This window comes from Silene latifolia, chromosome 7 (genome assembly GCF_048544455.1).
Source record: "Silene latifolia isolate original U9 population chromosome 7, ASM4854445v1, whole genome shotgun sequence".
Taxonomy (NCBI): Eukaryota; Viridiplantae; Streptophyta; class Magnoliopsida; order Caryophyllales; family Caryophyllaceae; genus Silene; species Silene latifolia.
The window spans coordinates 115,770,536-115,798,362 of NC_133532.1; the positions used below are offsets into that span (position 1 = coordinate 115,770,536).

The 27,827-nt window shown below is 33.5% G+C and overlaps 2 protein-coding genes across 2 annotated transcripts; both read right to left on the reverse strand.

The window, feature by feature from the left end:
* Positions 1 to 6,262: 6,262 nt before the first annotated feature.
* Positions 6,263 to 8,598, reverse strand: LOC141590570 (transcription factor RSL3-like). Its single transcript, XM_074411147.1, has 5 exons — positions 8,128 to 8,598; positions 7,207 to 7,440; positions 7,003 to 7,068; positions 6,843 to 6,908; positions 6,263 to 6,358 (listed from the first exon to the last, which is right to left on the reverse strand). The coding sequence occupies exons 1-5, from the start codon at positions 8,596 to 8,598 to the stop codon at positions 6,263 to 6,265; spliced, it is 933 nt and encodes a 310-aa protein (XP_074267248.1).
* Positions 8,599 to 13,746: 5,148 nt separating this feature from the next.
* Positions 13,747 to 15,017, reverse strand: LOC141590571 (uncharacterized). Its single transcript, XM_074411148.1, has 4 exons — positions 14,466 to 15,017; positions 14,187 to 14,375; positions 13,954 to 14,085; positions 13,747 to 13,842 (listed from the first exon to the last, which is right to left on the reverse strand). The coding sequence occupies exons 1-4, from the start codon at positions 15,015 to 15,017 to the stop codon at positions 13,747 to 13,749; spliced, it is 969 nt and encodes a 322-aa protein (XP_074267249.1).
* Positions 15,018 to 27,827: the final 12,810 nt, after the last annotated feature.

Consider the following 27,827-nt stretch of genomic DNA (forward strand, 5'->3'; position numbering starts at 1 on the left):
ACTGCGCCCTCTGGAAGAGGCGCAGCAGTTGCTGCGTCTGTTCCAAGGCTGAGTTCTGGCTGTGAAGCCGGAACTGCAAATCGTTAATATTCTTGGGTGAATTTAATGATGGATTATGATATTTGACTCGGATGAAAGTGATTTAATACATTAATTACATGCGATTGAGTCATAAAAGCGATAAAACATGGATGAAACGAATGTAGATGAATTAATTACATGAATGAAAGATCGATTAGTGACATGGGTGAACTAAATAGGTTAAATATGACGAATCAATGAAGAACTAATGACGGATATGACAATAGACAGATGAGAATATACCAAAGATCGAATTCCAGAGACTCGATATGAAAGAATCGAATCTCTACAATCCGGATTGATTTTAATGACGAAAACCCGCAAATATTGGTTATAAAGGATTTAAGTCGGGATTTAATGATGAATTAAATACTAATGATGATAAATAATATGTTGAATTATTAGAATTATCATGCTTAAGTCGTCATATGAACAATGAACAATAAACGAAAGAAAATAGCAAAACAAACGAATTGACAGAAGACGAAGGAAGAAGAAAGGAAGCAGGAACTGCAGCAGCCTCACGAAGAAGCGCAGCAGGTGCTGCGTCCCTTTGAAGAGGCGCAGCAGTTGCTGCGTCCTTTCTCGACGTCTGTCTCCTGATAATCCGTAAAAAAGGTTTTAAACATGGTTTTACAAATCGGTTTTAATTGTATTTTCGACATAAACCTTACATGATGATTACAAAAAGTAAATAACAATAATGAAAGAAGGATTTACACCCTCAGACTTACATGTTTGACGAAACGAGATGAACTAAGTTTATGTTTTAGTGATGCTCGACTCGAATGTAACGAAAGTGCCCTCGTAAGAGGAAAACGATTAAGATTAATTAAGTTGATTATGGTGGAGTTGGTCAAATTGGCCGGTCATGCAAACGAGGCTGGTACTCAGAAGGATCCGAGCTTACGTGGTCGAATGTTCAAGCACGTAGATGCCAAAAAGTAAAAACGTGGTCTAGAATGCAAAGGGAGAAGAGAAGGGCGGACACTCGCGTGAGAAATATGAGGAGCGAAGGCTCCTATTTATACTAATCACGTGAAGGAATTAAGGTTTTCGGAGAAACTTTGGAAGTGAATCTCGAAAGATATGAAAAGATACGAAAAATACGCTGAAAAGAACCTGGGAAGAGGCGCAGCAGGCACTGCGTCCCTTGGAAGAGGCGCAGCAGCTGCTGCGTCTGTTCCCAGGTGGTTTCCTCCTGCGGAAGAAAGATTTTTGTGTTTAGTTTATGGAATAACGGAATAATCTTATTTTCCTTAATATTTTGTATGAATATTACGGGGAATCCTTTACCAAAGATTAAAAGATTGTGAAATATGGAATAGAAATATCCGGAACACTCCAGAACATTCTGACTCGGGTTTTAGCGGTTATCAGAAAATGAAGACGGTTTTAGGCCCGGACTCCAAATGTACTCTAATTACTGTCAAAACGACCGTATCGGCGCGCAGATGACAACTAAGAGGTAGACATCAGTGTTTGAGCAATCACTTGACGATAAACTTACGAACTGTCACAAATCGTTCCGAGTACCAAACATGCGGCCCAATCATCACCGGGTGGTTTGCGGGAGGTGCAGAAATGAGGTATCTACACATTGTCACTGTAAAATCGTTTAATTGGCTTTTCAAAAAAATTCGACAATAGCATGGAATTTAATAAAAATATTCTCGGTTTCGGATTTGCCTTTTATCAGATAAAACCAAATATAATGTGTGAAGTGATCGACAAAAATTAAGTAGTATTTGTAATTGTCATGAGAAATATTGGGGATGTCCAAACATCCAAAAAATTAAGATCAAGAGGCGCGGTAGAAAAGAGTGACGTTTGAAACGAAAGCTTATGATTTTTGTTGAGTTTATGGATTCAAGTACCTAAGAGGGGGATGGGGTGAATTAGGTACTATTTAAAAATTTTAACTTAAACTTTATTGAATTAAAGTAAGTTGTAGGATGTAAAGAGATGGAAGAATATTTCGAATAATATTGAGAGATTAAACGAGTATTAAAATGGACGTTTGCTATAGTATGAAGGTAACAATAGTTCTAACTGTTGCTATTTGTCTCAGTTTATGAAGTACAGATTGCAGACCAAATGTGACAGTATGTGGAACTGTTACTTCAAGAGTTAAGCAAAAGAAATACAAACGTAATAAAGAGCAGCGGAATAAAACAAATAAAATCAAACACGAGATTTTTGAATTGGTTCGGCAAGAACTCAAGTGCCTACGTCCAATCTACTTTTTATTGATTAATTTTAGTGATCTACTCTGACTACTAAAAAACCCGTACAATAAAAAGACCAACAACCTACTCCGGTTGTGACACAAGTTCAAGAACTACTCCGTCCAAGAACAAGGTAACTCGCAACCTACTCCGGTTGCCAAAGAGTTAAATTAAAGACTACTCCGTCCTAAACTCTACACACTAACTTAGAACGTTTTAAGGATCAAGTTTCCACTAGCTTATTCTTGACAAGAATTGAGATGGACAACTTTACAAGATCAAACGGTTCATAAATGAGAGAGTTTAGTATATTAAAGCAACAGTAGCTAAGATTGTAACACTTGAAGACTTTTAAAACTTTGCAAAATCAAGACTCGGTTTTTAAGCTTTGAAAACAATTTTGCAAACTTGAATGAAATCTCAGAAAAAGTCTTGAGGAAATGAGGAGATGAGGCACGCCTTTTATAGGGAGAGCAAGCAAGGTAGGTGTTAGGGTTTTTGAAAGTCAAGGATCATCACATGTGATAAGGTTCAACACTTTTCCAAACTTGCACAAAAGAGTGTACTTTTATTTAGAGTGAAGGCAAGAAAATGGAGTTTGAATTTTCCAAAAGAAGCCTTTGGTTTTTCAGAAAACAAAGGGTGGAAAACAAGTCACATGATGACAAACTTTCACAAAAATGGCAAAAGGTAAACTTTGTTTTACAAAAGACCAAGGAGTCAAATTGGCACAAAGAGGAAACAATTTGAAATGGTAATTAGCTAAACCCATTTTTCTAGAAGCCCAATTCTTCAAAGATAAATCTGAAAGTTTGTTTATAAAATACGAGTTGCTTTAAAAGAGTAAAAAGGATTTTCGAAAAAAAAAAAAAAAAAACTTTCAAGTGTTACGGATCATAGTGACAGTCCAGGCTATTGTTACTTGTGAAAGTAACAATAGTCTTGACTGTTTCAATTGCTGTAAGATACTCTACTTTCTAACTTGTACATTAGATGACGCCTATGACTCAATACTTTGGGTGATCAACAATTCAACACGTCTTAATCCAAGCTTGATTTGATCATAAATCCTGAAAAGGTAAATTAAGATAACACACATTAAATAGGCATGTTATTATCAATCAAAGGAACCCAACAATTTTTATTCAAATGGCATGAAATACATTGCTCGAAATTAAAAATACGTAAATTAAACTAAGAATTTAAATAACGGAGAGTTTTGTCGGGGGGTGTCTAGATGGTGGTGCCACGAGGAAGGACGAGTGACGGCAGAAAGTGTTTGACGTGTGTGCGGGTTCCATAGATACGTTCCATCTACAAGATTAAATTGGAGAAGGATCGCCCCGGTCTGAAGTGCCTTGACACAAAAAGAGGAGGGTTAGAAAACAGCATATGCGGAATTATCGGTGCAAAATTGTGAAATAGATAATAAATTATTTGAAATTTGAGAGACAACGAGAACATTATTAAACTTTAGAGAAAGAGAATTAGAGGAAAAAAGAAAGGAACCAGTGTGAGTGATGTGCGGTGGAGATCAATCACCAATGAAGACATTATCGGGACCATCGTACGGGTATGAAGGGATAACGTATTTAGGTCGTTGATGATGTGATGAGAGGCACCCGTGTCAACAACTCAAGGTTTGCGGTTCATGGAGGAGGCATGAGTGACAATGTGGGGTTGGGGTTGGGGTTGGGTCTGTTGGATTCGAGGTTGTCGGGTGGGGAATACTTCGTAAGGATACCTCTCTTGCAGTAGGTGACAATGTGAGGCAACGTGACCGACGGTGTCACAGAAGTGACATCGTCCCTTATAGGGCTTGGGTGGAGGGGCGGTGGATGAGGTGTTGGAGTTTGATTGATTGGTAGGCTTGGGTGTATTGGTAGTTTGGCGATTGTTGTAAATGCGATTATAATTTGGATGGTATGTGGCAGTATAGGCAGAGGGAGAAAAGCCAATGGCAGCGAGAGAGGTTTTGAGATGGAGTTCATGCTGTATCAATTTTTCGTGAAGTGCAGCAAAGGAGATAGGCGTGTCTCGAGCTCGAACGACATCAATGACGGAGTAGTAACGTTTGTAGTCCAGACCATTAAGAACCGTAGCGGTAACATCATCCTCATCCATAAGACGCTCTAGTTGAGCAAGATCATCAGTACATGTTTTAATAGCCATCATGTACTCGGTGATAATCATATCAGAGGTATGACTAATATTATCAAGACGGTCCTTGATTTGCATACGGTGGCCACGAGTCGAGTTAACAAAGTTGCTCGTGAGAGTGGTCCAAGGAGCGTGAGACGTGGCGTCATTGACGATAAGGGCAGCAATGGGGGTGACAAAGTGCCAGCAAGGGCGCCAAGAATCAATTGATCTTGACGATACCAGGTGGAGTAAGCGGGATTTGGTTTGAGTGTGGTGGTGGTATCGGGTGGTGTTGGCTTGACCTCAAGCGTTTGGGGTGGTGCCGAGTTGGTGCCATCGAGAAAGGAGAAAAGTTTCAGGCCATTCATAATAGCGCGAACATAATAGCGCGAACCTGAAACCTCCATTGGCAAAAGGTAATCGTGTCTTTGAGTTGTGTGCAATTGGTGAATGTCACAAGAGTGAGAGGATGAGACGGATCAGCGGGGTTCGGGATTTGAAGAGGAGTCGGATACATGGTGAAACTAGGTTTTGATTATGCGTGAGGATCGTTATTTGGCTGATACCATATTGAGTTTTTATGAATGAATGATTTTATAATCAAACGTAATTACAATATACTCCCTCTGTCCCGGTCATTTGTTGTCCTTTTCCATATTTGGGTGTCTCAGTGAGTTGTTGTCCTTTCTATTTTAAGAATGAACTTAATGAACAATTTGATCATTCACACTCAATTTGTTCCACTTGTCATTTAGTAATTGGCACATTCCTCTTTCCTTGGTCTTTGTGCCAAAATCAAAGGACAACAATTGACCGGGACGGAGGGAGTACATAGTAAAGTTACAAGAGACGTGAAAACCTAAGTACAAAGCTTGGGGAATACACAAGCGATAAAGAAAAGACATGCACAAACGGAAACTATACAAAGATATTTACTAAAGGTAATTAACTAATGTTATTAGAAGATTTTGGCAATATAATATTAGTAGACGTTGTGGACGAGATCTTCGGAGTATTATGCGTAATAACGTCTTCATACTGTTGTGTTTATGTTCGAATAAAATGCATCTCAATACGAACCCAAAACTGCAGCAACAGCAAGTCTTGTATGAGATGGTTGTACTTTGTCTCACGTGTTAACCACAGTCGAGGCATATAAATGTGGTGGACTACATCATGACTAGTAAATGAAAATCAATTTAGTAAATGAAAATCAGTTTCGACAATCTCATATTTTATGATAATGTAAGAGTGATTTAAGTTAAATAGCTCTAGACTTTTATATATGATCAAAATTTTCAAGTTATGAAAATAAAGTTGCATGTTAGCTAACATGTAATTTCTTCGTTTGTGTCTTGAGCCATTATCATTTTAAACTCATCTTATGTTATAGCACGATTTTATGAGAGACTATTTTTGGCTAACCGAAAAAATTGTGAAAATGACCATCAGGAGTGAGAGATTACCTACATTACACTTCAAAGAAATGAAATAGGTCTTTATTTTGCCAAAACCAAGTCAAATTAACTTGTGATTGACAAATTGTCCGTCCAGAAAATGTCATCCATTACACTTTGAAAAAAGAAAAATAAAGGAATAATGATCATTAGAAAGAATGAATGAAATTAACATTTGATTTGTTGAAATCCCCTATGTAATCGTAATCGAGTTACAAAAATCCCGATTTTTTTTGTGTAATCTACAGAAAAAGGGGATACTTTTTTGTTAGTAAGAAAAATTATATGGAGTATATATATTATATATGCTTGGTGGAAAAGAAATTTTGTGATTGTTGATTGATCTTGATTGAGTCATCTAGGAATGCTGAGGTTATTAAAGTCAAGTCCAAGGTTCATCCCATTGTAAGCAATTGGTGCATACATCCACATCTCATCTGAACTCAATAGCTGCAAAATCATTTACCATTGCTTAGTTTAATTCTTAATGACATTTACTGTTTCAACGCGAGAAAAGGGTAATTAAAAAAAAAAAAAAGGTTCGAAACCAAAAAAAAAAAGTATAACCACATATGGTTCAAGCTAATTTTCTTAGTAGATAGGTGAACTAGTAATTTAATAGTGTGAATTAGGAAAAAAAATCGGAAATTTCAACTAAAAGTCAATTTTTTCATTGTTCAGCGGGGCAAACGCCGCTGCTAATTAACCCACCTGGCTCCGCCACTGGTGATCATAATATTGTTGACATTTTTTCATGATCTTGAGAAGTATGAGATTCGGGGTCATTTAATAACGTATATTTTAAATTCGCTTTTAATTTTTTATATCGACAGTCTATTTTTAAGTTTTTCCGAACATGACAATTGAGTTATAGAAAGTGTCATAAAACAAAAACAGTAAAGTTAGATGAGGAAAATTTTGCCTAATATGTTACCTTAATTTGAAGCTGTAAAAACTTGACATAGTGCACAGCTTCCTCCAGCATAGTACTGATATCAACCTAAAATCAATACATCAAAGAAGTTGACTTTGTTAATACGGATTTTCTAACGTGTGCCCTGAATATTTTCACCAATTTGTTTTTAATGATTTACCTTTGTTCCGTTAGGCACAAGGGTCTGTAAGATCTTTAGTCTTTCATTAATCCTTTCTCTTCTTTTCTGCATTATAGTACAATACAAACAACAAAGGTTAATAAACCATCTAATTACAAGAAAACAATTTTGACTTTTAACTGATCATGTTTCGAAAACAATACAGACATTTAATGATCAAAATGGAGATAAGAGGTGAATTACCCTGGCATATAGACTCTGAGGATCAGTGGCAGAACCTCTACTGGCTCTTGTTTTACCATTAGAATTAAGTGCCGCGGCAGCAGCTCCTTTCGAGCTGCAATCATCCTCTAAACTCCCATTGCTTGTGCTTTGTCCGTTAACTCGGCCTTCATTCTCCTCCTCATCACCATCACCACCACTCAGTGTTAGTTTCTGGCTCTTTTTTGCCTTCACATTCCTCTTCTCTTTTTGAATCTGCAATTGCAACACATTATTAACACTATTTTTTCTTGCATAAAGGGTATCAATGTACCATTGACCAAATGGGGTTCGAACGTGGTCATGATACCACCACCCGTCAATAACCTTACCTACAACCTACTAAACTACATTATAAATTAACTACGAGCAGTCAACATTATAGGTATCAACCCTTTGTGATCATTTTAAACACGACGACTTTAAACATTATACAATTAAAACACATTATTAACATTATGTTTTCATGGATGCATAAAGGGTATCAATGTATCATTGACCAAATGGGGTTTGAACCCTGGTCATGATACCACCACCCGACCACCGGTCAATAACATTACCCACTAAACTAATTAACTACGAGCAGTCAACATTATACATTTGGGTGCAACATGTCACGATAAGATAAATCACATGTGATCATTTTACACACGTTGACTTTAAACCTAACCTGGCCTGACCCTAACCTGATACACCAAAATGTATCATTGACAAAAAGGGGTTCGAACCCTGGTCATGATGCCGCCACAAGTCAAGAACCTAACCTACTAAACTAATTAACTACGAGCAGTCAACATTATACATTTGGGTATATGATAAATCATTTATGATCATTTTAAACACGGTGACTTTAAACCTGACCTAGACCCGACACACCAAAATGTACTTGATATATAAACTTACATCAGAAGGTTTGGATCTTTTCTTCAAATTCTCAGAAGAATGACATTTTTTAACATCCTCAACAACTTCATCAACAGGAGACTCTTCAAAGCTATCACCTTCACCTGGTTTAACTTCATTATCATCCTCCATATGACATTGAAGGAAATCTATCGGCGCGCCGGAATTAACATGATGATTATTATAATGTTGTTGATCAAGATTACTATTATCACTAAAGTAATCCATTTGATAATACCCAACAACATGTGGGTTTCTATAATTACTTGGTGAGTTATAGTTAGAATTATTGCTTGAATCAGAAGAATAATATGAACTTGAATTAGCATTATTATTATTACTATTATTATGGTAATTGTTTGATTCAAGATGATTATAATGAGCACTTAAATTGTTAGAATTAGGAAATAATTGTGCCATAAAATCAGCTTCTTCATTAACACCAACTGTTGCACTAAAATATCCCTCCATTTTTTTTTGGTGTATTGAATTATGGAGGAAAAAGAATGTTTAATTTTTTTGGATTTGTCACAATAATATTGTTGTTAATATAAAGTGTTTTTTGGTTTTTTTTTTTGTTTTGTGTTTGGAATTGTTAGGAATTTGAAGAAGCTCAACCAGCTTGATGCTTAGGTTGAATGAAGATGATCAAACATATTTATATAGTTGGTGCAAAGGTGGATAATATTTTAATGTCCAAGCTAACTAGTTACTCCTTTTGTTGAGCTTTAAGCATCTTATTTGCTTTTTGTGCGGTCTTCATAACTTATTTTAATTATGATTTAACATATTTTTTGACATATAGGTAATTAAGTTTAAAAATTTTGACCTCAGAAAATAAATAGGGTAATTGGAGCTGATGGAGGCTTGGAGGGAGTATTAGTATTACCTTCGATTAAATAAAGTAACTTAATTATTTGTGTTTTACGTATTGTAAATTAGTATCCATTAACGCGTTTCTCGATTATAAATTATAAATAGTGGTGTAGCAAATGGGTTAACATGAAATGTCGCTCAAAGCCACCTAGCAATGAACATTTGAGCGACAATCCCTGTTAGCTCATTTGCTATGCCATTGCCTGTTAAGAAATGGGCTAACAGCTAGGAGAAAAAGGAACATACATCGGATGTACTATCTCTAACTTTTTTTTTTTAGCATATATGTATTTTTTTTTGAGCTTATTACCTCATACTTTATTTATTTTTGAGCATATGTGTATTTTTTTTACCATATTAAAGTTTATAAGTTAGATTTTAATATTTTTTTCCGTCAAAACTAAAATTTAACTATATGTAATGTTTTTTGAGTTTTATTTTAATTTTTTAGAGCTTAAGGTTTAAGAGAATAAATTCAGAAACTTCATAGTGAAACTCATAAACTTTAAAAAAAAACTCAAAAACTTTATTATAATGCTCAGAAACTATAGAATTGGAGGTAATACATCAGATGTATAATCCTCTTATTGGCTAGCTAGGGATAGTTGTTCAAAGTGATTATCGTTTTTTCTATTTATATAAAGTTATTATACTAGATTACTATTTCGTCCACCAAGTTTTCTTTTTATCTATATTACTCGACCACGAATATTGTTAGGACCGAGATTATACTTTGTATCAATGAAATGAGTAGGAGCGAATTAGTAGAATCGCATCATAGGATCGTATTATTCGATAAAAACATATATTTGTAGATCAAAACACTTATTTAGTAATATTATCCAAAAAATATTAGTAATAGCTAATAAATTTAGTATCAATAAAGAATGTGCTTCTACAATTACACAAATTTGAGTTTTATTTTGTCATTAATCATTATATTTAAATGTATATTTTATTTGTTGGATGATGAGTAATACGAGTAATCAATAGTAGGATTATATTACGATCTTAACTACAAATTTTCAAATGAATAAGATCGTAAGATTATATATCTACGAATGGAATTGTAAAATCATGATCGGTTAGGATTTTTGGATCGTAAAATTAGAGAATATAATTCATAAGATCAAATCGAGATTCTGATAACCATGTCGACCACACTCCACATCTTGGCTACTTATATTTAGCCATTCAAAATTATTTTCCCCACACTGAATACATACATCCAAACATTGCTTACTCATAAATAGGTTGGAGATTTTAAGTCATTGGTGAATTTGTGTTAATAGTGGTGGTGGATACATGAAGAATAATTAAGATTGACCAAGTTTAATGTCCAAATCATATTTTTAAATCTATAATATTATTTGTTATTTTCTAAGGGAAGAATAATAAAGGTAATGTCACTATCTATTAACAGGCAGTTGTATAAGTCTATAGGTGAAGAAGCGTATGACAGCTAATAGCAGGCCACTTAAAGTAATTTGTTTGATTAGTATCATTATTGACAAATTAAAATTATTGGATGGAAAGTAATAAAATTAATTTAGCAAAAACTATCTAATTTTTTTTCCAATGTTGTGATTTCGTACCCTTCATTCAACTTTGTGATCGGATAAACTTTTTCACTAAAACGTCGATTTTTCTTAGGTTATTTTAAAGTATCAATCATTTTGCGACAATTTTGTATTTTGATGATGGATAATCTGTCTAAACGTTATTTGTATATATCGATATAGAAGTAGAGCCTCATAACGTCTCTTTCGGCCTTATTCCAAAAAAATATTAAAAAAGGAGTATGCATCTGATGTATTACATCAGAAGCTATATATATATTGTAGTCTTAGTTTAATGTTTAAGTGAACGAAATCAGAAACTTTATGATAAAACTCATAGTCTTTAAAACAAAACTCAAAATTTTTAGGGTTTAAAACTCAGAAACTACACAACCAGTTGTACGGGTTGTATAATCTACGAACTGACCTTATTCGTGATAAGGGGGAGCCTTGTTAAGCCGTTGTTTGTTGGGATTTTTCAAAGAGCAAAAAGATGATAAAATGATTAATACAATCATTGAAGTAGTATGAGACATAGTGACACTTTTGTGAATAATAAAAATAAGAATTAATGAGAAGAGAATACAATATTTGTGGGCGAGGGTAGTGAACCAAAGAATATAATCTAAAGAGTTGTTAGGTAAGTTGCTAAGACGTGCATGTTTTTATGTATATAATATTACAAGTTTATAATTCTCCATGTTAAAAATATACCTTATGATTATAATATAAGGGAATGTACTTTAATCCACACAAATCTTTGCTTATGTCAGAAAGGCATATCCATGTCCCTTAAACTGTTTGTTGAATAATTTATAAAGGACTAATTTATTTGCACCAAATTTCAATGATAATATCAATAATAGATCGATATATGTCCCTCAATTGTTCGTGTTCAGTCATCCTAGACAAAAATTTGGAATTTTAAGGGGAGATGTGAAATCGTTAATGAGTTGGCTCCTAGATTATGTGTTGGGACTTGGGAGAGATCAATGATGGTATAAACCGTATTACCGCAGTGTTTTAAGGACTCCTACTTATTATTTATTAACATGCAGAAACGAGGTTGTATGTATGAGAACTTGTTCATATACTTAAAATATAGTATACGATTTCAAACGAACGAAAAGAGGAAATAACTCTACCTTAGTGCCAACGTTATTTGTAATGGCCGATAAGGTAACTGAATGTAAAGTACGCATTATATATTCTTATTTCAGTATTATTAACCTATTTTAGACGACTCTGGAATTTTACAATAAAAAGAAGTGTAACCAACTTAGTAAAATAGTGCACAACCTCAATATACCTTGGTTACTAAATCACAAATGACGAAAACTTAGCAAATCATGTCAATTGATGAGAAAAAGTAAGGTCATTTACATCGGCTGGATTGGCAACAAATTGGGAGCCGATATAATGCCAATCATTGTTTACAACAGATGCCAATGGCGTTAATTGTACTAGTGATATAACCTTATTATATCTTTGGTTCCTAAATCACACATACCAACAACTTTATTGGGAGTCGTGTTATTTTCGTGTAATGTTATTTATTACTTCATTTTGGAATTGAGGCTCTGATATTGTGTTGTTATGTGTAATGTTTCATACAAGTAATCTATCTACAGAATTTTGAGTCCAATCTCCGGTTCGGCCTGAAGCTCCTCGAGCTCAAAAAATTGAAGCACGAGTTAGGCTCCAAAAAATGCTCGACCATAAATCGAGCTCGGGTTGTCATTCATTCTTTTCATTTACTTGCTTTAATTAAAATACCTAAACATAATTTCTTTTAGAAAAATAAAATAATTTGAAGATGTTAAAATTATATATAATAAATTATAATACAATAAAGTATACCAATTTAATTGCATTTAGTGATTTTTTTTTTTTTTTAAGAAAACCTCTCTATGGATGAATAAAATGACTCCTTTCTTGAAAACAACATATTGTATACTTAGGGTGTCATCGGGAGGCGCCGAGATTGGATGTCACCCTCTCACATGCATCCTTTATTGTAGAGGTTCCCACTTATTGCATGTGAGAGAGTAGCGCCTGGTGACGCCAACTCATTTTCCATAAAACAAACGGCCCTAACAAGCTTCTGATCTGAATCTTGCTGAGCTCATTATCACTCCGGGTAGAGCTCGGTTTGATCGAGCTCGAGCTGAGCATTGACTGAACCGATTTGACGAGCCGGCCCTGGTAATCTCTTGACAATCCTAAGTTCATTATGTGGCCACAATTGTCTTAATGATCAAAGAACAACATACTCCGTATGTTATAAAGGATCTTGACGCGCTTGTGTAGTATAGTTATTGTATTAATTTATTCTTGATTTCCTCTTCAAAAAAAAAAAAAAAAAACTCATGTATATTAAATCTCTATTTACAAATTGATTTCGAAATCTATTGTTGAAGCGGCTAATCTTAGTGGTTGCATCATACAGCTAATAGTATCTCAAATTATGGCTACATAATATTGTTTAAAACCTAAATAACTTGATTGTACAAGTAATAATACGGTATTGCAGATTTGCGGCTCATATTTCATCTCAGTCATTTGTTTACCTATATATAGTAAGATTATAAGGGTCCGAAGTACATAGGTTCATGACTCAAGTGACATCTAATTGAAAATGTATAGTCACTATTCAGTATTCATAGATGATCGTTAATAAAGATCGCATATTACAACATTAATCCCATATAATCGATGTTTTTTTTTTTAAGTCGAACATATATTGGGGAGTCTTCGTTAGAGAATTGTGTTGAGAATATTTTATCCATCTGTTTATAGGTTTTATCATCATGAATTACTAAGGTGCACAATGTATCAATTTAAGAAACCGATCGAGAATGTTCTTATTAATCTTTCTAAAAAAGACGAAATATATATAAATTGAGAGAAGAGATTGTATCTTCTTAATTAATCCAAATTTTTTTGTTTATAGTACATGATTATCACACTGAGCTCCACGAACCCATTAAAAAAATTAAATTAATGGTGAAGACAAGTATCGTATGTTGTTCAACAAATATCTCTATACAACCGAACAACATTATCCCGTGCCTCAATACACCGTCCATTATGGGAAAAAAATTAAACGGACATGAAAATAAGAGGCTGGATTATTAAAGTTGAATTGGTATAATTTTTAATAAAATTGTATATTTAGAGTAGATTATTGTAGAAGTGAGTTAAGTTTTGAATCAAGCCCAATGTCCATTCCATTGTATGCAAGTGGAGCATACATCCATAATTCATCAGAACTCAATAGCTGCAAAAACAAATAATTTATCGTCAGAAATTATAGAATAAGACTGTTTTACACCGTGAGACAGACGTTCATTTTATTGGTTAAATAAGAATTTATAGTTTGTTTAATTACCTTGATTTGAAGCTGCAAAAATTTGACATAACTAACAGCTTCTTCAAGCATTGTGCTTAAGTCCACCTTTGTTCCATTAGGTACAAGCTTTTGTAGGGTTCTTAGTTTCTCATTTATCCTTTCTCTTCTTTTCTGAAAATATGAAAAGATAAATTAAAACCAAATAATCAGCATACGTGGTTTGCAGGTTATCATATATCCGTCACTGTAAAGGTAAAAAGAGACAAACTTACCCTAGCATAGAGACTCTGAGGATCAGTTGCAGCGCCCCGGCTGGCTCTAGTTTTGCGGCCGCCACTCAACAATTCCTCAGAACTGCAAGTACCAGAGTTCTGTTTCTCAAGAGAAGGGCAGTTTTGTAATTCATCTGACTCGAGTTTGCGACTCTTCTTTGACCTTGTGTTCCGCTTTCCTTTTTGAACCTGCACGATTATATTACAATTAGACGGTCTTAAACTTACAAAATAGTCATTTTAGTCAGCAATAAATGAACCACATAGCATTTTAATTACCTCAGAATTGCGAGATCTCTTGCATCCGACTTCTAATAAATCATCATTGCTTTTAACTTCTTCAACAGGCTCAATCTCGACCATTTCATATTTTGTACTAACAAAATTTTCATTTTGTGTTACATATGTTTCGGAATCGTCTACATTATTATTATTATTAAAACTGTGATTTCTATCCATAAAATTACCAGGAAACACCTGAATGACTCCATTTGTATTAAGACAAAACTCGACAGGCAACGAACTATTATTAACCGCGAAAAATTGATCATGATCACTCAAAATATAGTTTTCATGATTCTGGTACGCAACGTCGTCGCTGCTTTCGCTGTAAAGACTCTCTTGTGAGTATTGTTGTGACACAGAATAACAGTTAGAATCGGTAGTAGTAGTAGTATCAGTTGTATAATACGACCCATTGTCGTTACAACCAACCATGTCACTTAAGGAAGAATTTATAAATAAATTTTCCATGAAATTCGACTCGTTGATTGAATCTCCATTGATAGAGCTCCAATCTCCTCTTTCCATCAAAATTGATGCACATTCCATGATGTTTTTGCTAGGGAAAAAATCGGGTTTTTCGTGTTATTTGGTTTTTTATGTGTTAATTAAACAAGAATTGTGTTGTGTTTTTTATGGTATTTGTTAGAAGGAATTATGTGCTTTTTTATTTTGGTTTTAAGTTTGTTGGAGAAAGAAGAATGTAAAGTTTCATATTTATACAGAGGAAGAAAGACAGGAATGTACAGGATTGACAGAGTTAATACAATGACAGTTTTGTTGGTTAGCTACAAATGATTGTTTAATGTACAACTAAACGTCATAATCCCATGTAAAGTCATTAATTTTTATGACTAAATAGTTGGTTTATTTAATAATAAATGTCTGCACAAATATATAGAGGGACTACTTAGACCTGATAAAATCACGGAACTAAGACTCTGTTTAACAAGACATTTTAGGTATTTTATTTGATTAAAATAGGTTATGGGATCGGCCTGGAGAAAACTACGGTTTCGTTCAGCCATGGAGTGCCACGGGAACAGAGAACACGGGTGGCGGAAAGACTCGGGGTGGGGGAAGTGGAGGAGCAGAAATGTTATTTGGGTTTGCCTTCTGTAATTGGGAGCTCGAAAAAAGTCATTACGGATATCATTCGAGACAAGTTATGTAAAAGACTGCAAGGTTGGCGCGAGAAATTATTGTCTAGGGCGGGTAAGGAAGTTCTTATAAAGGCGGTTGCCAATTCTCTTCCTACCTGTGTGATGAGTGTTTTCAAAATTCCAGCCAATTTTTGTGACGAACTTCGATCAATGATATCGCGGTTCTGGTGGGGACATGAAGAGGGAAGGAGAGGCATTTTCTGGGTTGCGTGGAAGAAGCTGTGTAGGCCGAAGGGAAGTGGGGGCATGGGTTTCCGTGATTTTAAGTTATTTAATTTCGCTCTTCTAGCTAAACAAGCATGGCGGTTGTTGACTTGTCCGGATAGTTTGTGGGCGCGGATGATGAAGGCGAAGTATTACTCGAAAAGTGACTTCCTAGTAGCGGCTTTGGGGCATAACCCCAGCTATGCTTGGCGTAGTATAATGGAGGCTCGTGGAGTGTTGGAGAAGGGTTTGAGGCGGAGGATAGGGGACGGGAGCCACACACGGGTTTGGGGAGATGCTTGGGTGCCGAGTACACAGTCGGGGAGGTTCATCTCACCTTGCCCGGATGGTCACGAAGAGATGTTGGTGGCGAGTCTTATTACGGAGCATCGGACATGGGAGGTGGAGCGCATCGATATGCTTTTTCTGCCATTTGAGCAAGAACGTATCACGAATATACGGTTGAGTCCGAATAGAACCCATGATAGGTGGTACTGGAGTGGGGAGCGGGATGGGGTCTACACGGTGAAGTCAACATACCGATTGTTGGCAGGGGAGTGGTTAGATATGGCGGAGCAGTCGGATTTGACCAATATGAGATGGCTATGGAACAAGCTTTGGAAAGTACCGGTCTGGCCACGCGTAAAACTCTTCTTCTGGCAAATGTGTAATGATGCTCTAGAAACAAAGGCAAACATCGCTACTCGAGTGAAAGGTGAGTCATCTCTTTGCTCTTTATGTAAATTGTCTGACGAGTCTAGTATACATTTGTTTAGGGATTGCAGGATGGCGAGATGGGTGTGGGAGCAGCTGGAGTTACGGTGGGAGGACGAGGAACGGACATGTGGGGTTCGGTGGTGGGTGGAAGAGCGTTGGAGGGACATGAGTGCAGCGGAGTATGGCAAGTTTATGTTGGGGTGTTGGGCACTCTGGGAGCATCGAAATAAAGTTGTGTTTGACGAGGTGGAGGTGGAACCCGAGAGGGTGTGTAGGCGGGTTTGGGATGTGCTAAGTGAGGGGGAGGGGGTGGTAGACAGCAGTTGGAGAGGACGTGGGAGGACTGGTCGAAGAGGGGATGGGGAGAAGGTGGATGCTTGGAAAGCGGCTCCGAGGGGATATGTGAAGATAAATGTGGACGCGGGTGCGAAGGAGGGAGAAGGGACTAGTGCGGGGATTGTTTGCAGGGGTAAGGAGGGGAGGTGTTGTGGGGGATGGCAACCGTTCGCACGGAGTTCTGGGAGCCGAGCATTGCTGAGGCGGTCGCGATGTGAGAGGGTCTTAATGAGGCGAGAGTGAGAGGTCTGCGAAAGGTGGCCGGTAATGGAAAGCGGATGTCTACAGCTGATTGAGTCTCTCAAGGGCAAGCGGAACAGAAGAAACATTTTTTCACCAGTTACTGATGATATTTTACTTTTAAGTAATGAGTTTGAGTCTGTTTTATGGTCACATACTAGTCGGGTTAATAACTGTGTAGTGCATTGCTTAGCTCATATTTCTCCTAGAGTCATTGGTAGAACGGAATGGTCGGATGTACTACCGACGAACGCTCAGAATGTACGTTTTGATATTTCAATGTTAAAAGTAACACTTTCGGGTGTTTTCTTCAAAAAAAAAAAAAAAAAATAGGTTATGGGATCGAAATTTTAGCTATGCAAGTGTCTGACAAGTATTTCTTAGCTTATATAGTATAACTAAATAAGACTTGAAATGAAATGCTATCGAGATAGCATTTGACAAATAAGGTATCTGATCTTATTTTATCTTTTTTTTTTTTAGCTCTACAATCTATAATCCTCCTTATGTTGTTCAGGTCATTTGTTTAACTTACTTTTGACATAAAGACCAAGAAAAAAGGAGAGAGTCATTTGTAGTAATATTAGTTAATGGATGACAATGGCAATAGTGTCACTAGAGGATCAGAGTACTCATACCAACCTTTTTATAGAAAAGTAAACAAATAAATGAAACATTTTAAAATTGAATAAGTAAACAAATGACCGAGACGGAGAGTATTAAATATTAATCATATCCTTTTACATAATTCGCAACTCTGCTCCTGCTAGCCCCCCCTAGCTCCACCACTCTATATAACGAAATTATTTTCTTTTGTACCCGTAAAAATAACTAATACGGAGTGTATATTATACTCCTTACTTTTTATCTTCTGTAAATTCTACCAACTCTACTAAAAAAACTTTGCAGGATCCTAATCTAGACAAATCATATATGACTTGAAATTCGAATCGACCTGATTTGGCTCAAGTATTTTTACGCGGAATTGACACTTAACCCTAAATAAATGACACAAAAAAAAACATACCCAAATCCGTAACCGGCTAAACCGGCTTGTTCTGAGTAGACCTGGCAAAATTGAACCGAGCCGGCGCCCAAACTCAAGATTAGGGTTAGACCCGAACCCGAATTGACCCAGCCCAATATAACCCGACTCGAATGTTTATTGTTACAAACTTATTATTATCCATAAATAACGTGAAAATAATTGACGCGAAACGAATGACCTGAAATCGAAATGACCGGCACGACCCGAACTATTGACAACCCGAAATTAACCCAACCGGAAATAATTCGACCCGAACCAGATTCTATTGACCTGTTTACCAGGTCTAGTTTTGAGCCAAAAGCAAACATATCTGAACAAACTTGAGACCTGAGTTGTAGCAACTTTTTTTTTGGTACATTGAGTTGTAGACTTGTAGCAATCTAATAACTTGTTTAACAAGTCTAGCACTATTGAGTTGGGAATTTAAAAAGAGGAATATCCTTTCATTAGGCTTAGAACGTAAGGGTCAGTAAACATAATTTAATAAACCCAAAAGAATCTTATCAGAATGATTACTCCATAGGAGACTAAGTTCCATAATCAGTGAGAATAAACTGTTTAGATTACTTAAAATCAAGAAGAACGGGCAATTTGTTTGATTATATAAATAATAATAATTAATAATACAAATTATACAAATAAAGATTTGGTGTGGGTTGCAACGTAAAAATCAGCAAATGCTTGGACGTGGGGATAATTTTTTAAAAATGAACACTAAAATATTTATTGAGACTCTCGTCTATAATGGAGTAGGTCGAATCGGAATTATACCCGTGATGAAATAATAGAAAAGGTATTTTAGACGATTCATATTAAAAACTAGAATGATTAATTATTAAGTCGTACATTTTGTAGCAGATTAACAACAATATGTCTCTTATATATAATAGACATTCACTTAGTTACAACAACATTAATCTAATGTCTCCACGATATATATATATATATATATATATATATATATATCGTTATATGTCTATTGACTAGACATCTGCAGCATTTCTTTCATATGAGTTAATTTTACATTTACTTTTAAATGAGAATTCGATTTCATATAGTTTAAGACTCGCCTTTACTTCTAATTAAATCGTGTCTAATTAAGTCCCATGTCAATAATCAAAGTACTAAATAAATTGGTTATAAGATAACGATGATGTTATCTTGAGCTGGCTTAATGCTTGCAAAAATCTATACATTTTGTTATCCTAAGAAAAAGTATGATGACATGATGTTATGCTTCCAAAAATCTCTACATTTAGTTTTAAAATTATTATTATTATGATTATGATTTATAATTTATTTATTTAAGCAAACCTTTTCAACTGTTGCTAAGTTGTCTGATGTTGTCCTACAAAGATGAAGCTAATAAATCGAAATCGATTTGTAGATATTAAGATGATTAATTTAATTATTAGTTTAGAATAATCATACCTATATTTTTTTTTTTTTTTTGCATTGACAAACTCTTCATTTTATTCAAGGGTTGTGCACTTGTGCTTCTCTACCAACATTGTAATGGAACGTATATAATCAAATTTGCCAATTCATTTTAGTAGCGAAGATGATGATCATCTCATTTTTAAGTAACCAATCATAACAATTTCATTGTATAAATAGAACTCTTTTATATAACGTATTCATGGACATAAAAAGTCGTAATCACCCATTATATGAATTATTTTCCTGATAACTTATTACAAACTATTTTATACGAGAATTTGTTGTTCACATCATAAAAGTAAGTTTTAACTAAAACTGCACAAATAAGATTATACATCCAGATGTATATATGAGCATGGTACATCAAATACAATTCTAATTGAGTTTATATGCAATCTATTCGAACTTTTAAAAATTTTGACTTACATTTTAATTTTCTAGGTGTTAAAATTAAAATCTAATTGAGCTTATATGCATTGTTTTTAATTTCAGTATAATATTTTGAGTTAAAAATTTCTATAAAGGCGCTCTGATTTTTTTCACTAAAGCTCATAAAATGTACATATAAGCTCAAATCCTTTACTAAAAAGCTCCAAATCTATACTACTAGATGTATACAACTGGTTGTATAGTCTACTAATTGCTAAAACTGAATTAAACACACGTGCGCATACACACAAAAAAAAAGAAAAAAAAAAAAGACAACTAAGGGTAACTACCTTACTACCTTCAAAATAGCCTACAACTAAAAATATAATCAAAAAAAATTACGTAATTTACTTTTTTACCCAAAAAATAAAATGATTACAAAGTTATTTGGACTAGTTTCATCATAATTTTTTAAAACAATTAATTCATTGTGTTAGTAGAACACTATAATTATATAACCTATTCATGAACATAAAAAATCGTAATCGCCCATTATTTGGATTACTTTCATGATAATCTTATCTTTATTAATTCAGAAAACAATACTCAATTCAGGATGTGTCACCTCATTAATTCAACCTTTTTTTTTAAAAAAAAGAATTTATGTTATGGTAGGACCCGTTGGTGTGCAAAGGAGTATATTTCTCAGAATTCCGCAAATACAAATATCCTACAAATTCCGTCGTAGAACAAATACTATGAAATAATTTTATACATTCCGAATAAATGAAATTAATGGCATATAAGCGGTATGAATTACAAATCGGAATAAATAAAAATAATACTATGAAATAATTTTATACATTCTGAATAATTTGATAAAACTATATTTATACATATGCAATAAATTTACTGACAACGAGTCCAAAGCGATAGTAGCCCAAGCTTTACACTTTGATTTTATTTGTATACGGATTATTAATTTAAACAATTCGAAATTTTATGATAAATACGGCATCTTTGAATTTGTTAGTTAAAAATAGGAAATATTTAATTATCAAAACAAAATACAAAGTATTATTTATCGATCTATGTACCTCATTGTATATGGGCTTACTAGCACACACTAATTTCACCAATAAATCATACGAAGTATAAGCTTTGACATTCTGATGTTACGCTCAGCTGTGTTAAAGATTATTAAATTTTATTTCTTTATTCGGAGTGTAAAGTTTTTTATGTATGCAAATTTTATTTACAATTGTATATTACGTTATGTACTCTTAAACCATTGCACTTGAACACGTATTTGAAACAAGTGTAAATATTAATTATGTAGATCGCTGATTTAGACCAACTAGATAATTACAATAGAAATGCAAAAAAAAAAAAAAAATCATCCAAAATCATTAATACCGGCCCAAATACATACCCGTGTAATTTTGCACGGATTTAAAACTAGTTTTTTATATAATGTTTTATACGAGAATTTTTTGTTCACATTATGAAAGTAAGTATTAACCTTAAAGGAAGTGAGAACACACACAGGGAAAAAAAAAAGACTAACGATAACTCGAGTACAAAGCTTCATCGTCTTTTGATAATAGAATATCGTAATATTTTTTATATTTATGTCCTTTTTATTTCTTATTACAATTTTATACCGTTACAACTAAATGAATAATCTAAATATAATTTCTCACAATTTATATAAACATTGTACGATCTATCTTAATAATATCGAAATGCATTTCAATTATGACTCTACGTGAAATTCATAAAATTATTGCAACTTTTCTATAAGACGAAATTCACTCTACGTAAGTGGCGTAACGATCAAACATGATTTTTTCTTCTTATACATTTATTAGTTTAATAATCTATATATATTTAGAGAAGCAAAGAAAAGACAAAAAAGGGACTATCGCTTTCTTGAGTACGTGACTAGTCAAGCCACTTAGGTAATTAGGTTTGCAAATTGGTCTCACCCTTTGGCTTTGTTAAACTCCAACTAGTGTATAGTTTTGCATTGTTAATTTGTTACGATTAGCAACAAAAAATATGTCAAAAATATGTGGTCATTTTTTGTGTCCTATTCCATTGTTAATCAACCATTTTTAATGTCTTTTTCCAAAATTAATAAATACTACTATGGATTATTCTAAAATATAGAAGTATTTAATATTTAATTAAATACGCAGCGTCATTTGCTCTTCGCCTCATCCCCGCTCTATATGACGAAAAAGAAAAGTGGTCTGGGCCATTTTTTTTTAAGAGACAATAAAAACAATCAATATCAAAAATACGATAATTCTATTATAACTCCCAATTGCACTCACTACTTAAAAAAAAAAAAAAAAAAAAAAAAAAAAAAAAAAAAAAAAAAATCTTGCGAAAATACTTCATTCATTCGTTGCAATATTTGCCTACGTTTTATATTCTTTATAAGAAAATGATTGTTTAATTGTAAGTTCAAAAGCTTCTCAAAACCAGCCCAAACTTTTTAGAAGCTAATTTGCTAGCTAAATATCCACTTTTTTTAGCGAATAGATCATTTCATTAATAAAAAGTTATCCAACATCTACAAAATATGTCAAATTGAACCGGATATAAAGCTACAAAAATCAAATAAAATAAATTCTCATTAAAAAAATATTTCTAAACTTGATTGGCTCCATTTCTGCACATCTTCTACTATATCGTTTGCGATGCGAAAACGTTAATATCTCTAGTTAAGTCCATGTTGCGACGGGGTCTACTGTTCATAATAGTACGGTATTGTCCGCTTTGGACCAAGCCCTCATGAATTTGTTTTTTCGCTTCTTCCCAAGATGCCTCGTACTATTAGGGTTGGTGAATACTTATAAAGATGATCTTCCATCTTTACACCACCAATGAGGGATATGAGTCTGCGACCTAACAATGCACCCTTCAAACCAAGACCATCATCTTAAATTGGACCTTGACTGCTACGGATAACTCCCAACACCGCGCAGCTCCGTTTTCTAGGCATCAAACACCCCAAGCATCACCAAGTCTTGATAACGTGTCCTTAACTAATACACCATACAAACAAGCCATGCCTGGCACCTTATCAAGTGAGTGCTCTCGTATGCGTTCTTAGTCCTAGGTGTCCACATATCCCACTTGGGGCAGTGCTACACATGCATATCGAACTCCTTTATCTCCAATATACACTGGATCGGTTCCGCCACTTAATAAAAAATAATCCTATAACCCATGTACAACAGTCTTTGCATCCAATATGGACCCACCAAACTTGCGACACCCAACCTAATAAAGGACCAGTTGATCAGCAGTTCTAGTACACAAATGGTTTCCAGCGTCCCACAGGACCCACCAAGTCTTGACTCGATGTTTCATCAACGTATAATCCATGGAATCGAGATTTACAAACAGTCTGTCAGATCAAGCTTATGCGTCTGTGACCCGCGAATAATGTTATTTGTTCTCTTCTTCCAGCTCTGCCATTTGTATGTTATAAGACCGCCTAGGCCCAAGTTGGAGCTTGGGTTCTGATACCACTTGTAGTTCGGAAACGTTGATACATACCTCTAGTTGGAGTCATGTTGCGTCGGTGTCCAATGTCCATATAATAGAAGTCATTGTCCGCTTTGGTCAAGCCCTCATAGATTTGTTCTTGAACTCCTTCCCGACCCAAAAGGTCTCGTACTAAATGAATGGGGGACACTTATAAAATTGGTTTTTCATCTTTACACCACCGATATTGGACATGAGTTTGCATCTTAACATTATTGTTTCATTGTATAGTCTTTCACGAAAAGGTCTTTGAATCTTGCATAGTTTTAAAGTGAAACGATTTTATCAAACCTAGTTGATTGTAGTAGATAATTTAACATCTTTAGTACCATATAACGAACAATTATGGTATTGATCATCCGTGTCCAGGGGCGGATTTATAGGGGCCGATGTGGATGAACCCTTAGTCCCCACCCCCATTAATCTTAAAAAAAAGATATATGTATATTTGTGTGTTTATATTTCATTAAATCTTAGTGGTTCAGTGGTAGATGCGATCTTCCTCCTTTAAGGCAACTCGGGAACCAGTAAGGATCCTCTGTCCCATTTGGTGTCCCAATGTGTGTGTCACTCCAATCACCTTCTAACACATCAACAAATTAATATAATTATTGCAATATTTTATTTTGCAATAAGTGATGTGTCAAAAGGTGAGTGGAGTGGCACACACAATGGGACACAAAAGCGGGACAGAGGATCCTTACTGCTCGGGAACGAACCCCTGCAGGTGCATTTTTTACTTTTACTTTTAAAATTGTCCATTCGCCTTGCTATCGCTCAACCCTGCAACTACATTTTTTATTTTTTACTTTTAAATTTCCCTATCTGCATTTTTTACTTTTACTTTTACTTTTAAATTTGTCTATTTGCTTTGCTATCGCTCTCCATTAGCAGATTGTTTTAGTATTTATCAAGCATTACTTAAAATTTATATATTAATATAAGTTATTGTTAAAAGTAGCCTATCTTTTAAATATCGCACAGAACCCCGAAATATTAGGGATGGCCGTGATTCGAGTAATTATATTTTAGCGTTTTTGTATGCTATAATTTTTATTAAACACCCCCATTTCATAAATCCTAGATTCGCCACTATCCGCGTCCTAGACAATGACGACATAAAATATCTGTATTCTAGTACCATACATAATACATTAAAGGAAAATATTTTTTTTTTAAGGAAAAAAGGAAAATATTTTTAATTATTATAGAACCTAAAACGATCTTTTTAAACCCGGGCTTTCTAATTTATTAGACGATCATCTTATAAGTGAAAACTTTACTCACATAAATTACCACTCATACATTTTTTTTTAGCTAATTCCAATATCTTTGGTTCATAGTATTAATTAGGAAGAAAGCAAAGATGAATTAATTACAAGTTGCAAATCAACATCAAGGACATTTCTTCTTATACTTTGTTTCCCAATTAGCATGGGAATTTCTTATAATGGCCGGCCATTGCACGTTCTATCCTCTACGTCTGTCTCTTTCACTTTGGAATTATAAAGAGAACATTACATTTACATACTCTAATTTTCTCTATTATATTTATATGTATGTATTATTCAAAATCATTTTTGTTTTGGTAACCATACATAAATTTATGTTAAGCTATCTATATACAAGTTAATTCAACTATACTAGAATATTGCAAACGGGATATTTTTGTTATCGTTTTCCTAAATAAATGACCCATAATTCTCTTTAAAATGAATATATTTTATGCAATACTATTATACTCCATCTCTCAAAAGAAATCTAATATCCTTATAATCATTAGTTAGGAGTTATAAATACCTATTATTTTAACGTTAAAAGAACCGTGATATCTGTTTTATACTAGTAATTTTCATCCCAACTAGTAGGATCTAATTTTTATAAAGAATAGATATGTAGAAGATCAACGTTTTTCTAACTTTTCACTTAAGTTGATGTCGAATTATTATATGAAAAATGTTATATCAGACAAAATTCATCATATTTATTCAAAGTGGTATAAATAAGCATCGATCTTATTACTGAGGGTGTGCCCCTTGAATCCCTGATTATGAAAATAAGTACTCCTAAATTTTTTTTGGATAATCAATTATTTCTCCATTTTGTTTATCTATACAAATATTAAGGGGAAAAAACTCAATATACAAGGGTGTTTAGAGAATAGAGATAATTTATTGAAACAACATTGTACCCTAAGTATCAAAATCATGAGTGTGCTTAATAATAATAATAATAATAATAATAATAATAATAATAATAATAATAATAATAATAATAATAATAATAATAATAATAATAATAATAATAATAATAATAATAATAATAATAAATAATTAATAATAGCATTATAATATCTTTGTTTTTGGAATGACTAGTATTGGTGCCCGGCTTCGCCCGGGCTACCTCTACTTACCATTAAATTTTTATTTTTTCATTAAATAAATTACTTAAAGCTGTATAACCCATAAATTTATCAATAATATATTTTTCAATGACATATCCTAAAATTACGATGAAATAAATTTTGAGACATTCACTACTCCCACTATTAATATTTTACTCTTATTAATTTTTTTGGTACATTATTTTACTCTTATTAATGAAACAATAATAATAACATTTCACTACTTTTCCCGGAATCATTGTTACTTTCACACTACCCCGCCGTAATTATTGTTACTATCACTCCGCCGCATTAATATTGATAATTTCACTACTCCCGTCGTAATTATTGTTACTTTCACTATTGTCGTATTAATATTGATTATTTCACTACTCTCGTTGTTGTTTCTATCACTTTCACTAATCTCGCTGATAATATTGTTACTTTTACTATTCAAATGAGTGATTACTATCATATAGCTATATCGTCCAATGTTACTACAATTCTTTTCTTTACTGACGAAATTACTTTTACTACTTAGGCATGCAATTTTAAGAGGATTATATATTTATATAAATATATTACATATATGCGTTAAATCAAATCGAAAGAATTATGCAATATTATAGATTATGGAATCTAACTTGAATTATTTATAACCTACTTATATTATATTTTTGTATTTTAAATAATTAATATCTCTATACATCTAATAAACTATAAAGTTTAATAAAACTGCATAGATTTTAATTTTAATATATAATTTTATGATGATAATAATTAATACCATAAGTGTGTATTTTTATACTAATTAATTATTTTATTTTAAGGAAATTAACCATCTTCTATTCTTCTATAAATATTTAGGACAATTATCAAACATCTTCTTTCTTTTAGTCTCCTTGAAATTGACCATCTTAATTAATTATTTTATTTTAAGGAAATTGACCATGTTTTAGTCTCTTACAAATGTTAAGGAAAATTATCAAGCTTCTATCATATTTAATTTTAATCCAAACTATATAATATTTGCATTGAAATCCCTTAATCGGGTCCATCACACGGTGCTAGTGATTTAAAACTATATAGTATAATTAATTTGTATAAATTTCTTTGATTACATTGAAATCCCTTGGTTTCTGGATTTAATATATAGTATTGATTGATTTGTTTATATCGCTTTTTACAAAGGTATTTCCTTTTTATTTTGACGTGTTTTATCAACACCGGCCAATAAATTATAAATCGATCTTCAACTAAAAATACATAAAATCTTCTTTCTTCAACTCTTGCTTATTTTTTTACCAATATGTACTGTCTTGAGTAGTACACTATTACTACACAATAAAGTTTCACTTAAAAAAGGAATTTTTTTATTAATGAGTGTTCATTAGCAAGTTAATTAGGAAATAGGTGTTAGTTTCAAACTATTTTGGTTTATAGTGTTCACGTCATCACTTTTCTTTGTTTTTCATTTTTTATGCAAAGCGCTAAGAAACCTAGCGGCTTTACAAAATGTCATCGTCCAAATATTTGTATCTGTTTTATTAAAAAAAATATATTTAAAAAGCAAAGCCGCTGAGAACTTCAGCGGCTTATCCAGGCAATTTCCAACAAATCCAACAAAGTACACTATAAAATGACAGTATTGGTATGGTAAGCCGCTAAGATTTCTAGCGGTTTTGCCTTTTATATATTAAAAAAACTAAGTGAAGCCGCTAGGTTTCTTAGCGGTTTCATATAAAAATTGGAAAAAAATAAAAAGTGATGACGTGAACACTATGGACCCAAATAGTTTCAAATGAACGCTACTTACCTAATTATTTTGCTAACTAACGCTAATTAACCAAAAAATTCTAAAAAAAAGGGTTGATAAAGTATCATTATCTAGTATTGGA